At 37.8% G+C, this 14,442-nt stretch overlaps 1 protein-coding gene across 17 annotated transcripts in view; it reads right to left on the bottom strand.

The window, feature by feature from the left end:
• LOC309552109 (protocadherin alpha-C2-like) overlaps nucleotides 1–14,442 on the bottom strand; it is a 426,489-nt gene that overhangs the window by 35,084 nt on the left and 376,963 nt on the right. For 13 of the 17 annotated variants that reach the window (XM_082252897.1, XM_082252908.1, XM_082252905.1 and 10 more), the window contains 2 exons: nucleotides 14,005–14,063; nucleotides 8,877–8,965 (listed from right to left, as the gene is read on the bottom strand). In XM_082252897.1, the coding sequence (XP_082109023.1) occupies nucleotides 8,877–8,965; nucleotides 14,005–14,063 (148 nt within the window). The remainder of the gene's footprint in view (nucleotides 1–8,876; nucleotides 8,966–14,004; nucleotides 14,064–14,442) is intronic. The other 4 variants (XM_082252899.1, XM_082252895.1, XM_082252894.1 and 1 more) reach the window with 1 other exon arrangement.

Below are 14,442 nucleotides of genomic sequence, written 5' to 3'. Positions count from 1 at the left end.
AAATACATAAAATAAACATCAAATCCTTATACATAATGTGCTAGTTAATATCAAAATGGACATAAATAAATAAATATTAAATAATATCCACATAAGTGACTAATGGTGATAAAGGGAAGAGACCCTTGTAGAAATAAAGTGCATAAACTAAAGTGACTGAGTGTTTCAGAGGTTGTTGTTTCTCCTGAGTGAAGTCATTTTAACCACCTCCCACCCGGGCCATTGTAAATATACGGCCGGGTGGGAGTCTCGTCCTTCTGAATGGACGTATCGTAACGTCCTTCAGAAGGAGAGAGATCGCGCCGCCGCTGTCACGCGCAGCGGCGCGATCTCGATGTGCCTGTGTCCCTCGGACACAGAGCAACATCATTCGGCAGGAGGGCCCTGTGATTGGCCCTCCTGATCACATGACGGCTGTGTCCAATCACAGCCGTCATGTAATGTAAATAGAGCCGTTGTAACGGCTTCGATCTCTTCTCCTCCTGACAGATCCTGTCAGTGAGGAGAAGAGGGATGATCGGTGCTGCTGCGGGGGTGATCAGTGAGTATTTCTAATTACTCACTGATCACAGGGGGGGTCTGTGCTGGTAATCAGAACATTGATTACCAGTGCAGCCCTGGGGGGGGAGGGGTGCCACTAAGCCACCAGGGATGCCCACCCATGACCACCAGGGATGCCCACCAGGGATGGCAAGCAGGGCTCAGAGAGCCCCCCAGTGCCCTCCCTATCAGTGTTGCCCACCAATGCCATCTATCAGTGCTGCCCACCAGTGCCGTTATTGCCATCTATCAGTGCCGCCCACCAGTGCCCATTATTGCCCACCAGTGCTGCCTATCAGTGCCCATCAGTGCCCCCCATCAGTGCCGATCAGTGCCACCCATCAGTGCCGATCAGTGCCGATCATTGCCGCCCAACAGTGCCACCTATCAGTGCCCATCAGTGCCGCCAATCAGTGCTGCCTATCAGTGCCCATCAGCGCTGCCTATCAGTGCCCACCAATGCTGCATATCAGTGCTATCTATCAGTGCCACATATCAGTGCCCATCAGTGCTGCATATCAGTGCTACCTATCAGTGCCCATCAGTGCTGCATATCAGTGCCACCCCATCAGTGCCACCCCATCAGTGCCACCCCATCAGTGTCTCCTCATCAGTGCCTGTCAGTGCAGCATCATCAGTGCTCATCAGTGCAGGAAAAAACATATCTATTTACAAAATTTTATAACCTAAACAAAAAACTTTTTTTTTTCCAAACTTTTCGGTATTTTTTTATTTGTGCACCAAAAAAGAAAAAAACCTGACGGTGATCAAATACTACCAAAAGAAAGCTCTATTTGTGGGGAAAAAATGACACAAATTTGGTTTAGGTACAGCGTTGCATGACCGCGCAATTGTCATTCAAATTGCAACAGCGCTAAAAGCTGAAAATTGGTCTGGGAAGGAAGGGGGTTTAAGTGCCCAGTATTGAGGTGGTTAAAGATCGTTAGGAGGAATTGTCTAATGGTGAAAAGTGACAGTGGAATCATCCTCCATTACTGTGGTTTGATGGTGCATTGATGCTTCCCTCAGAGGCTGTTTTTGACTTCTTGTGATTGAAGAGGTCCAGGTGTGTGGTATTCACCACATGATCGCCAGTGGTTTTCCCATTTATCCAAGGGTGATAGGATCCCCATTGATGTTATAACCAGAGGAACCAATTGATGACCATTGAGGGATATAGGAGCCACATCATACTTGGAATATAGGCGTATTACCCCTGTAAGTGCGGTCCTGGGAGTGAGGGGAGCACCTTGACCCATCACACCGGCCACACTTGAAGAGTCACTGGAAATACACAAGTCACCCCTGCTGTGAAATTGCACCAATTTAAAATCTGCACTGGAGCACTTTGCCATGCACTTTGGGACTATTTTATTAGCAATATAGTTGAACAGATTTAAAATCCTGCACTGAAGCACTTTCAATTATATTGTTTTGAATTATTATACCTCACTTTTTTTGTATATATATTCTGTTGGAATCTTCCATTTTTTTGCAAGGTATGCGATTTGGAATTGCATTGCATTGCACTATTAATTATCACTCTCATTTTTAAATAATTTGTTGTATTAGTTTGCATACTAATTTGTATCCATTTACACCCACCCTTTCTGTGGGATTTGCTCTGTTAGAGTATATACACATATAGCCACGGTAGCACTTTATATCTGCACCTTAATTGCTATTTTGCACCTCTTTTAGTTTACCATTTGATCTTTTTTAATTTACCCCACTGAGACACTCAGTCACTTTAGTTAATGCCCTTTATTTCTACAAGGGTCTCTTCCCTTTATCACCATTAGTCACTTATTTGGATATTAATTTAATATTTATTTATCTATGTCCATTTTGATATTAACTAGCACATTACGTATAAGGATTTGATGTTTATTTTATGTATTTTAAGCAATATTTGAACACATACAGTATTAAGTTCTCACACTGCTGATATATATGTACATGGTTTCTTTTGTCCTCTTATATTCATAACTGGCAGCGCCATTTACCTCCTTACCATTCCTTGATGACTACTGAACTTTTTGATTATCAACCAGACTGTATTTAGGCATGGCCTTGGCTCCATCTGAGTGATGAATTCATATTGAACTACATTTTATCCCTTGCATCATGCAATTATTGTAGTAAATGCCACTAGTGGTATGCAATATTGAACGGAGCATGCTGTCTTTTAGGACTGGATTTCTGCACAGCTAACATAGGTCATGGCCTAGAGTGGCAGCACAGTTATCTATACATCATGATGTTGACTGTCGGCTACATATAAAAAGTTCCAGAATAGCACCCTTCTGCCAGTGCAATGAAGTAAGGTCCCCATTGCTGTTTGGCCTGTGTTTAACCTGTGTGTGTGGTTTTTCTTGGTTAGATGGTGTACTGTGTACTTACAGTTCATCTACCTTGGCTAAACCTAGAACTAAACTGCTAGTAGAATATGAAAAAGTTTTACCCTCTCCTGTACTCGTACATTAAAAATCCTTTCTAGTGAACTTTTTCATATTCAGGTTTTAAAGTCAACTCATATGATCGCATATAAACCAAAGTGATCAAACTAACAAACTTGTCTAAATACAGACACAATTTTTTTTTTTTTTTTTTTGTGGTCAGCCCCAAGAATTTGATTTCCCATTGAGGCTCCCATATTGAAGTATTGCATGGCAGCAGTGGGCTTTGTTATAGAGTGGGTGGGCAGTTAGGCAGACATATAGACCCTATTAAAAGTGTTGGTCTGAAATCCAGAGCCTCTCACAGAAGTGAAAAAAAAAAACATATTTGCATATTTGTATACCCTCTTTTTGGCAGTTATTATAACTATGTTGCTTGGCAGCATAAAGGGAAAGGAAACAGAGAGGGAACAGTGAAAATAACAAGAGCGCCTAATTAAGTCAGATACAGCAGGGAATGAAGAAATATAAAACAAGCTAGAAAATGTTAAATGCATGAAGAGAACAGGAAGGCAGGTGCTCGGCTTCTAGGTTTAACACTGACTTCATGTATTTTTAATAATGTTATTTTAACTGAAGTCAGCAGTAAATGAGACAACTCTTAGCAAAGACACCGAGCATTTCTCACATGGGTTTCTTATGAGAAACACCGGAAAAAAATATAATAAGGTTAAGAATAGTGGTGGTAATTAAGAGTATTATTTGATTTAATCATTTTTTATTAAAATTATTTGAATTAACCAGCATTTAATTAATAACATGCCAAACTCACTCCTAATATGCGAGTTTAATGAAACACCCTTTGTCAAATTCATCAAGTATGCTATGTAATAATATTGACAGAATAAACTAAAAAAATTATTCTGAACAATTTACGCAAAAAAAATTATTTGCATAAATCTGAAGTGCAAATAAATAGATCAGTTAACCAGCAAAGAGACAATAAACCTATCATGTTCTGTCTTTCTTCTAATTAGATTCATGCAAATAAAAGGGGACATATAAATACAATTATTCTTTTTATAGGACTGCATTGAGCTGCTGTTTGTGAGGTAGTTTACAGTTTATTATGTGATCCCATTAATTTTCTTCTTTATAATCAATATGTTTGGTTAGAGTTTTGCTGTTAACCCACATCTATCACAGAAACCATAAAAATCTGGTCTGCCATCCCACAAATCTATAGAGGCCTCCCCAAATGTCTTCTTTGAATACTTTCACGTGCTTTGATGGAACTCACTATCTCTGACCTATCACTAAAAAATTGGGTCATGGCATGTATCCGACATGTTGGAAATCTCTTTATAGGGGACAGACCCATCACTTTCTTTGAACTCTGTTCTAACTACAATCTCACTAGATTGGACTTCTTCAAATACCTCTGAGTCAGGAATACCCTCTCCAAAACTCACTGGTCTCATGCTCCCTTTTGTTGGGATTTGCTTCATCACTCTGAAAAATCAGACTCTCAAACCAAGGGAATCTCTTTCATCTACCGTCTACTCCTCCAACCTGACCTACAAAATAAATCAACATCTATGTCTTACTGGGAGAACCTACTTAACTTCACCATTCCTTCTAATCAATGGCACCAGCTTTAGAAATGCATGTTCAGGGTGTGCCCCCCCCCCCCCAACCCTTTGTTTGTTTGTTATACGCTCAGTCCTGACCATACTTCTGGGGTTAAGCACCCCACCCTCTCACACCTGTACTTCGTTATCAATGTCCACCAGTAAGCAGATATAGGAGGAGTCCCTTTTAGTGCAGTTGCACATCTCTCCCATGTAAGGAGTAAGTATCTCCAATGGTTTAGAGAGGTTGGATTTATCCTTCATTTTATGGATAGTGTAGGACCCACTGACAATGGGGTACTTTGATGCAGTGGTGGGCTTGAGCACAATATGGCCATATGGTGGGACTAAATCCCCATTTTTACTTATTTTGATTGCCTTGTTATATTTGATAGTCATTTCTATTGCATGTGTGTGCTATCCTCTGTTGTTATGTATGCAATTTGTTTTTTATAGCTGCACCAGCTTTAGAAATGCATGTTCAGGGTGTGCCCCCCCAACCCTTTGTTTGTTTGTTATACACTCAGTCCTGACCAGACTTCTGGGGTTGACCACCCCACCCTCTCACACCTGTACTTTGTTATCAGTGTCCACCAGTAAGCAGATATAGTAGGAGTCCCTTATAGTGCAGTTGCACATCTCTCCTATGTAAGGAGTAAGTATCTCCGATGGTTTAGAGAGGTTGGATTTATCCTTCATTTTATGGATAGTGTAGGACCCACTGACAAAGGGGTACTTTGACGTAGTGGTGGGCTTAAGCATGATGTGGCCATATGGTGGGACTAAATCCCTGCCATATGGTGGGACTAAATCCCCATTTTTACTTATTTTGATTGCCTTGTTATATTTGATAGTCATTTCTTTTGAATGTGTGCGCTATCCTCTGTAGTTATGTATGTAGTTTGGTTGTATAGCTGCACCAGCTTTAGAAATGCATGTTCAGGGTGTGCCCCCCCAATCCTTTGTTTGTTTGTTATACACTCAGTCCTGACCAGACTTCTGGGGTTGAGCACCCCACCCTCTCACACCTGTACTTCATTATCAGTGTCCACCAGTAAGCAGATATAGGAGGGGTCCCTTATAGTGCTCTCTCCCATGTAAGGAGTAAGTATCTCCAATGGTTTAGAGAGGTTGGATTTATCCTTCATTTTATGGATAGTGTAGGACCCACTGACAATGGGGTACTTTGACGTAGTGGTGGGCTTGAGCATGTTATGGCTATATGGTGGGACTAAATCCCCGCCATATGGTGGGACTAAATCCCCATTTTTACTTATTTTGATTGCCTTGTTATTTTTGATAGTCATTTATTTTGCATGCGTATTCTTTGGGAAGTTGCCAACACACAGCATGGCTGGATTACTGTTCTCCTCTTACTTCTATTATGCAATGTTGGAAGCTATGATTCTTGTATTCTTTGTATCTTTTTTAATTTTTTAGTGGTAAAAAAACAAAACAAAAAAACAAACAAATCCAACTCATACTTGTTAGCTTTTGATAGAGTGAGTCATGAGCTCTAATGTTTCCTCATTGGGGAAATTTTCCCCTACTTTTTGGCATGGAGACACCAGGACAAGAAATGGGAGGGTACAGATGTCATTTGGACAGGATGGCACAGAAAGGCAAAAATCCTGACAGATGATTTACTTTTCACTCTAATAACTAAATGTGCTCTAGATGTTGTCTCAGATGTCAACAATTTTCAATCATGTTTTTGTGACGCCCTGTCATGCTTTTGGTGGGGTTTTAACCTTTCCCCAATCTATACAAAACTAAAAACAATTTTTGTAACAAGAATTAAGCTTTAGAGGACACTTGAACGGTGGAAGCTGTGCTCACAAAGGCAAGCAGAGGACAAAGGACAACTTTTTGACCAATATTGCCTTGGGGCTTCCTACAGCTGATCTTTTGCCAATCATGAGCCTTGTTTGGCACAGTATCTTTGTGTGGAAGCAGACATCTTGATACAGGGAGGGTTTTGCAGTAGGTGAGGTGAGGTGTAGGAAGCACATATTTTATAGATTATTAAAGCAGACACAAGGAGATGCTGCAATAGGCCGTCAAGTGCAGATTCTTCTCAAGGAAGGAGTACAGTAGCTTCATCACCAAATATCACCCCAAATCTTGTTAGACAGCTAGCTGTGGTTCTCATACACCTATAAGGCTCTAAACCTAGGAGTGCCTAGGCACACTCACATACCAGGATGTGCAGAGAAGAATTCAATGCAAAAGGTAACATTTCAGACTACTGCCTAAGCACATTTAACACCTCTTGATGTTTCCTATAAGATAGCAAATCTTCACTTTTTGCAGTTATGTCCACTTTAAGGTGGGATTGTTTTCTTAGAATGAAAAACTAGAGTGCTTTGCTGTTAAGAAAAAGAATGATGAAATGGTAAATGTTTTTGCTGCACTAGTGAGGTCTATTAACAGTATGGAAAAGAAGAAATGTAAAGTCAGGCCAACCACAGTTTGGGCCTAAAGGCCTTATTCACCCATAAAAACTGATGGAAAAAAAACATGCAGATTTGATCTGCATAGAATATTTTTGGCGTGTTCAGACCAAGTACAGAGACCTGCATTTTTCTAACATAGGTTCCTGCAAGAACACAAAAAAACAATTGTTTTGTATCACAACAAACATTGATGTCATGTGTATTTTTATCTTTGCAGAAATATACATTCATACATGTTGTATATTGCTGCAGAGAAAAAAATGTACATGACACCAATCTTGTGGTGTGAAGAGGACACATAAAAAACAACTGTTTTCTTTGTGTCCCTGCAGAGACAGATAATGCACGTCTCTGCATATAGTTTGAACGAGGCAAAACTTATTGTACACTTTCAAGTATTTACATTGTTTTAAGTTGGTATTAGTGTGGCTACATTCATTGTGTCATTTGTTAAACTTGTAATTATGGCCTCATATGTTTCTGTTGCAGTCTGTAGTGTAATGGCTAATCGATTCCCTAGCTTGTTTCTATTCGCTGAAGGGACAGGTATATTCTTGTTCTGGGTTACACAGCATCCAATCAATGTCTCACTATTTCTCTGTGTTGCATCACAAATGTGGAAATGCTAATGTGATGAAACCACATCTCTTCCCTTCATTGCTCTGCCTGCCTGTCTGGGCCTGTTTCAGATCTAGTATTCACCTGCAGAATTATAGACCGAGATATCCAGCGATTGTGGGATATGTAGTTTCTTCAAAGGAAGTTTCAGTTCTCACACTTCATACAGAGGTCATGCATTAGCATGTGCCATGTCATATGCCTCATGTTTGAACACAAACAGAAATTACTAACAAAGGAATATAAAGATTTGTTCCACTAAAGACTTGCATTCAGGCCCACAAATGAAACCACAAAACCACATGATGAATACACATCCTATTCAGGTGAAAAACACAAGGTTCAACAAGAAAAGTGGATAATGTCTTTCAATTTTGCTATTATTCATGTCTTTGTGACTTACACATTTTTTTGAGAAGTTATATAAGTATATATATATATATATATATATATATATATTGTGGTTAGGATGTATTTAATTAGCTTGGTTCCCTGTATAAATAAATGTTTTTATGAGCTTGTTAGGAACCTTCTATTATCATTCTCCACCTGCTGCTGGCATTGTGTCTTGGGATCTGTTGTTATGTGCATTCAGTAGCTGAATGCATGTGCCTCCCTTCAACAGTAGGCTCTGTATTATTCACCATCCTTGCCTGCCTGCTAGGCATATTCACATCTCCAGCATTTCCCCAACTAGGCTCTGTAGTGTGCTCTGATTTCCCAGATATCTAGTGACCCTGACCTTCAGGTTAGGCCTGTGCCTAACCTTAACTTGTCCTTATTTCTGATTTGTTCCCAGTCCTTAGCCTTGCCATACAAAGTTGTGTACCTGGTTATCCCTGAAATAGGTCTAAATATTTAGCCCTGTATACAATAAAGCTTTACTGTGTATCTTGGTTGTTGATCTTTTATTTTATTTTTTGCTTGTTTCGTTTTATCACATATGCACGCGTTGTGTCTTATTCCTGTGTCTATATTTATTTTGCGTGGTTGCCAGCCAGTCTGGTTAGTTATTCTTGAACAGGGCTGCTGTATGAGAATTCAAATCACTTCTGGTTTCTGTGATCTCTAATTCTGTGCCTCAACCAAGGGACACCTTAGTCTATTATAGTAAGCCAGAACTATCTTGCCAATTTTAACTGAGAAGGCCTATCATATATTGAAGTAAACATTTTTTTGTCTTAAAATCCTAACTGAATGAAACAAAATGGAAGTGTTGGTGACTGCTTTACCTGCTGTTGCACTGGAAACTGTTGGCCACTGTTGTTCGAGTCCTACAGCTGCGCCACGTAAGACTGCTGCTCCTTCCATATGTACAGCACTATAGAAAAGAAAGAAGACAGGTTAATGGGTATCTAACACTGCTCCAAGTAGAAATGTACAGACATACAGACTATTTAAACAAGGTTTCAAGTCAATTCAAAAATGAATGATGTTTTTGCAAAAGGCATTAGCACGTCCATTCATTGAAACCAGTTTGAGATATATTTATTGAAATAGATCAGTGGAGGTTGCTTGCTGTTTCCATTTTCTGTTGTTCTCTGCTTTTATTATTAGTTTTGTATTGTTATAATGTTACCCAATACCTTTGTGTTAAATAATATTTTCCATGGAGTTAATTTATTTATAAATGTCAACCTTATCCTAAAGGCCCGCCATAGCTAAAACTTTTTTTTCTCTTTTGTGAAAAATGATAAGGACCTTAACAAGTTTTGTATTGTTGATCTTGTAGGAAATTAGGTGAATTCCCAAGGGGTCACAGACAGCAATCAACACAGTTCTCCAGCAGCATGTGGAAGCATTATAACCCCTGTTTCATTTGTATTGGTGTTTATGTGCCCTTCTGAGAGATTTTCTTTTTTTTCTTGTCTAGGTTATTGGCATCAAATACAGATGGGCTTTAAATTAAAGTGACACTAAACAATATCCTTATCCTCCAAAAAGTAAACCATACACATGCATTTCTTAATGATCCTGTAATTAATTTTTAATTAAACACTTTACTGCTGCATTATTCTGCCCCCTGTAACATCCTCTATGACAGTGGTCCTCAACCCTGGCCTACAGGGCCCACTAACAGGCCAGATTTGCAAGATAACTGAAATACATCCCAGGTGATATCATTTGCTGCTCAGTGATTGCACTACTCTAGTCTGCATCTCCTCAATGTAATACTTAAAATCTGGCCTGTTAGTGGGCCCTGAGGACCGGAGTTGATGACCACTGCTCTATGAGATCCCAAACCATACAATTGTATGTTAGCTATTGATTGAAATCCACTTCTTCCTGTGTGGCATATCGATCAAATAAGGGGGGTCAACTACAGATCAGTTATTCCTATTGGAAGATCTTGATTAAAAAATAAATTTATCAAAGTGTGTATGGCTATCATTACATAATAAATCATTCTTCTTCAATAAATGTGAAAATAAATAAAAAATAATTTACTTTAAGTCGGAATGAGGCTCATCTACCCTTTGCTGCAATCTCTGTTTTTCACTCAGAGCAGCAGCCTCATACACCTGTCTTGGCTGCTTTTGTTTTTTTATTTACAGGCACTGTAGCTGGCAAATGCCATTATGATGGTCATTTTTTCATGGAATGCCTGTTGCCTAAGGCAAGCAATGTCAGTTAATACTAATTAGGAGTTTGTCGCTTTGGTTTATGCATGGTTAAACAACAGTGGGGGGGCTTCCAACCATGTTATCCTGGGAACATGACCACCAGGAAGGTAGGAAAAAATCCATCATGCCATAAAATAAACTTTGGTGAGACTTCTACTTCTAACGGATGTTTAAACAAAGCATACATTAGCTAAGCTGGTGATTTAGACACTTTTCTAATTTCTTGGATCTCTTTTCTGACCCTGAAAACAATTTTGTAAAAAGGGTTCAAACAGTAATACTCAGAATTCACTCCAATTTTGCAGAGGCAGTAGCAAAAACTTGTGTCTTGGAGAACAATACTGGAGCTACTGGTAAAAATAAAATAACTGGTATAAAGTTTTATTTACTCAGAAAAACATCTGCCATCAAAGAATGTACACTTTTTTTAGACCTATACTCAGAACCCATCCGTTTACATACATCATAACAACAATGGCATAGAATAGCTTCCCATGCATAAAATGGCAAGCACAAAATCAATACTGCATAGCGGCTATATAGCATAGTAGCAATAAGCTGATCACTGAGGAACTGTAAGGAATCAACACAGGTAATAACCAACAGTGGAGACTGGACCAAGGGTGGGGAGAAATCCTAGTATTTTGGACCATATACTGCATACAAAACCACTTTTACAAGTATTCATTAATGCCATACTTCATCTAAGGAATGATGCTTTGCAGTGTTTGCTTAAATTTTTGCTACTTCCATGCTATTGCACTGTTCTCTCAATATCTATTGCCTCTTTACTTGCTATTGAGCTGCCATAGTAATTTCGCTCAAGGAGGCAGTTTGGGATCACATATGTCAAGTGGTGATGTGTTTATATCTACATACCCTGGGTGGTTACTTCTTTCAGCTTCTCATATAGTGAAATATTAAGATCTGTAATTGCCAGCCAGAGCTTATAGTTTCTTTGCAGCCCCTGTACTGTTCTGACTTGTCACTAGCATCTTCCATTTCAACTGTTAAATTTTGAACTGGTCATTGTTGTGGAACTACGCTATATATGTGATCCATTGATGAAATGTGGCAAAATAAATTTCACAACGGCAACCAATTAACTAAGTATATATAATTACTTTCACGTGCCACGTCTCTATTATAGGTTCAGGTTCACTTTTTCTTTATTTATTTGCTTTTTCACTACACATTGAGCATATGCCAGCTAGTACAGCTGATTAAGGCTGTTTTATGTAAGTTTTCTATGAGCACCTTAGTGATGGTTTGGCTGTGGTGATAATCTGAAGTTATATTTATACATTAGTATGGGTTTGTTACCCAAGCCAGTTATCACTAGGTGGGCTACGTTGATGTATCCTTACCTGCTTGTGAATACTGAGACAACATTTTCTAACATTTTTATACTTTTCTTTGATACTTAACATTTTGTATATTATTTTTCTAATTTGTCTGTGTCAATGCCATCTTTTGACCTTAGTTCCTATTGTGCTCTTATTAATTGTTTTTTGGTCTGTTTGGTTACATGAGACTGCACACACAGTGTGAGTTTGGTAGATGGACTTTATGATCCTCCTGATTTAAAGTATTTATTATTAGCATTTTGTTATTGACTGTCAGGTTCTGTATTCGTTTTGAAGAATTATGAGCAATAGTGTATCCTCATCAGTTAAATATTAAACATACAAGAATATGCTAACATTATTAGAGTTTACAGTTTAAACTTCCTATATGGTAATGTGAAATTGATGCATTGCCATTATACAGTACATTGGGAAACATTACAATACAATACGTCCTATAAGGGTCAGAAAGTAGACATTGGAAATCCTCATTCCTCTAATGAATAAATAGGGAATGTTTTTATTGATTTTCTAAAAGATTTATATGTTTCCAAAAAAAATACATTAGAAAATGTCAAAGACTAGTAGATTAGTTAGATGTCTCCTTCATCATTTACCAAAAATAAACTAGTACTATAGTAACAAAATTCTGTTTATAAAATGGCTTGAGACATTTGGTGTTGCGCATACTTTTTTACCCTGTGTATAGAATTATGAATGAAATATATGTCCACCTGTTTACTCGGATCAGTAATTGTGAACAAATATCTTTCTTGCACCATCACTTGCAAATGAAATGTGGAATGGGAGTCTCAAAATTCACATATAAAGGAACCCTATAATACCCTGTAATCCAGAGAGGCTTCTCTTTATATGTCTAGTTAAGAAATAAAATAATTATATATATAATAAGAAATAAATCCCCTTCATACAGTATGTCATACAGTAACCCAAGCAGTAGAAAAACACATACGCCCAAACCAACACCTACACAACCAACCTGTACAATAAGCACGGCTGTATGATAATAACAATGCATACCAGACATTTTTATAATCTTCTAAGCCATATATTTTTATTCTTGCCACAATGTATTTATTTAAAATTGGAAAACGTGTATCTCCCACCTAATGTATCAAAACGTTACCTTCAATTCATTAAGAAATATCCAATCCTGCCAACCCAATCTATTTTGGTATGTTGTTAGCTTTAATGTTGGATGCTAGATTAATGTAAAAATACTAAATAGCAGCTTCTGCTTTGTACAAGGACAGGGGCCGTGACTGAGGATCCCTTTGTTTTAATATGTGAAGGAGTAAGAGAAAATATGACCTTTTCTTTTGAACTAAAGTGAATTTGACCAAACCTTCATAAAGGTGTTACATAGGCAGAATCTGCAGATTCACAAGCTTTTTTTTTTTTTTTTCTCAGTTTAAATTCCAAATGTACACTTCCTCAACCCCCACTCCCCAAAATGTGAGTCAATTTTGTCCTGTCTCAATTAAAAAAACAAGGAAATATAAGGGAATTATGTGACGATATTAAAAAATACCTTCTGGCACTCTATTAATGTATATTATGTAATGATATGATGGCAGTATTTATTACCTAGTAAGGAACAACACATCATTTATAGGGGAAATGCAAAAAAGTCTGCAAGCATATGTAACGATTCTTTTTTTTAAATTGGGAATAAAGTTGAGAAGAACCTGGAGATAGTTCCCTACAGTTTCTGTTCCAGTGACACAGCAAGAAGAAAAAGGAGTTATTTCCAAAGTGAGGGGATAACTTCTAAAAACTGTTACCACAACAGGTGTTTCAATATGAACATTTGCCCTCACCTCCTGAAAGGAGATCTTTCCTAAGGGTAGGGGATATCCAATATTAGAAGACTGTCTCCACAATAGGCTTTTCTAAAGAAGAATTGTCCACAACCCCTAATCCAACTCAAAAACATTGGATTTGCTTGACATTCTGTACCAAAGACCATAAAAAAAGGTGTTGGCTTTACATACAGTTTAAGGAATAACAAGGGGTAAGGAATCTCATTTCAACTTTGTAAATCATTTAAATATCAGCAAACAAGGGGGTAAGGAGTTTGTGTGTGTCATTTCCATCGGAGGGGAACCAAAGGTGTTGTGACCAAATGTGGGTACCTGTCAAACTGCCTGAGTCAAAACTAAATTCTAGATTTTATTTAAGCAAACTATTGTTTCTATTTAAAATATTTAAACAGTCACAACTTAATTTTGTTAAAGCATCAGCATATGTCTGCAAGTAACCATTTTGATTTTACTAGTATACCAAACTCTTTTAATTTAAATGTTCTTATTTTTGTGCTGCTCTGTTTTAGTGATGTGAATTAAAAATATAAAATGAAATGTACTCACCCCTGCATTGCAGCTTTTAGTGATGCAGAGTAACGCCAGTCTGGGTTAGGATGTTTTGGCTGAAGAAGCAAATGAGAACAAATGTTTAGTTCCAGTCATAAATTCTTTAATTTATGCAATCAATGTCAACATAAAGGATCAAACATTTGCACTGTGTTTGCCAATTAAAAGTAGAAATAACTTTAACAATGAAAATCAGTGATAAATTTACCTTTCAGCAAACTTTGAAGTTGCAAAGTGATTTAGAAAAAAATGTTTAATTATGAAAAAATAAAAAGGAAATTTTTGGATAACATAAACAGCATTTAAAGTATTCAGCAAGTAGATTTTCTTTTGTTTTAGAAAATTAAAAGAAAAATAACAACTGGACTCTCATTGTGAGAAAATCATGATTAAATGTTGGCCCATTGAAAAAGCATAGAGTCAGCATGTGAAGAT

This window comes from Pelophylax lessonae, assembly GCF_965119305.1.
Source record: "Pelophylax lessonae genome assembly, chromosome: 4".
Taxonomy (NCBI): domain Eukaryota; kingdom Metazoa; phylum Chordata; class Amphibia; order Anura; family Ranidae; genus Pelophylax; species Pelophylax lessonae.
The sequence above is the reverse complement of the archived record's forward strand: the minus strand, read 5'-3'. Positions and strand labels throughout refer to the sequence as shown.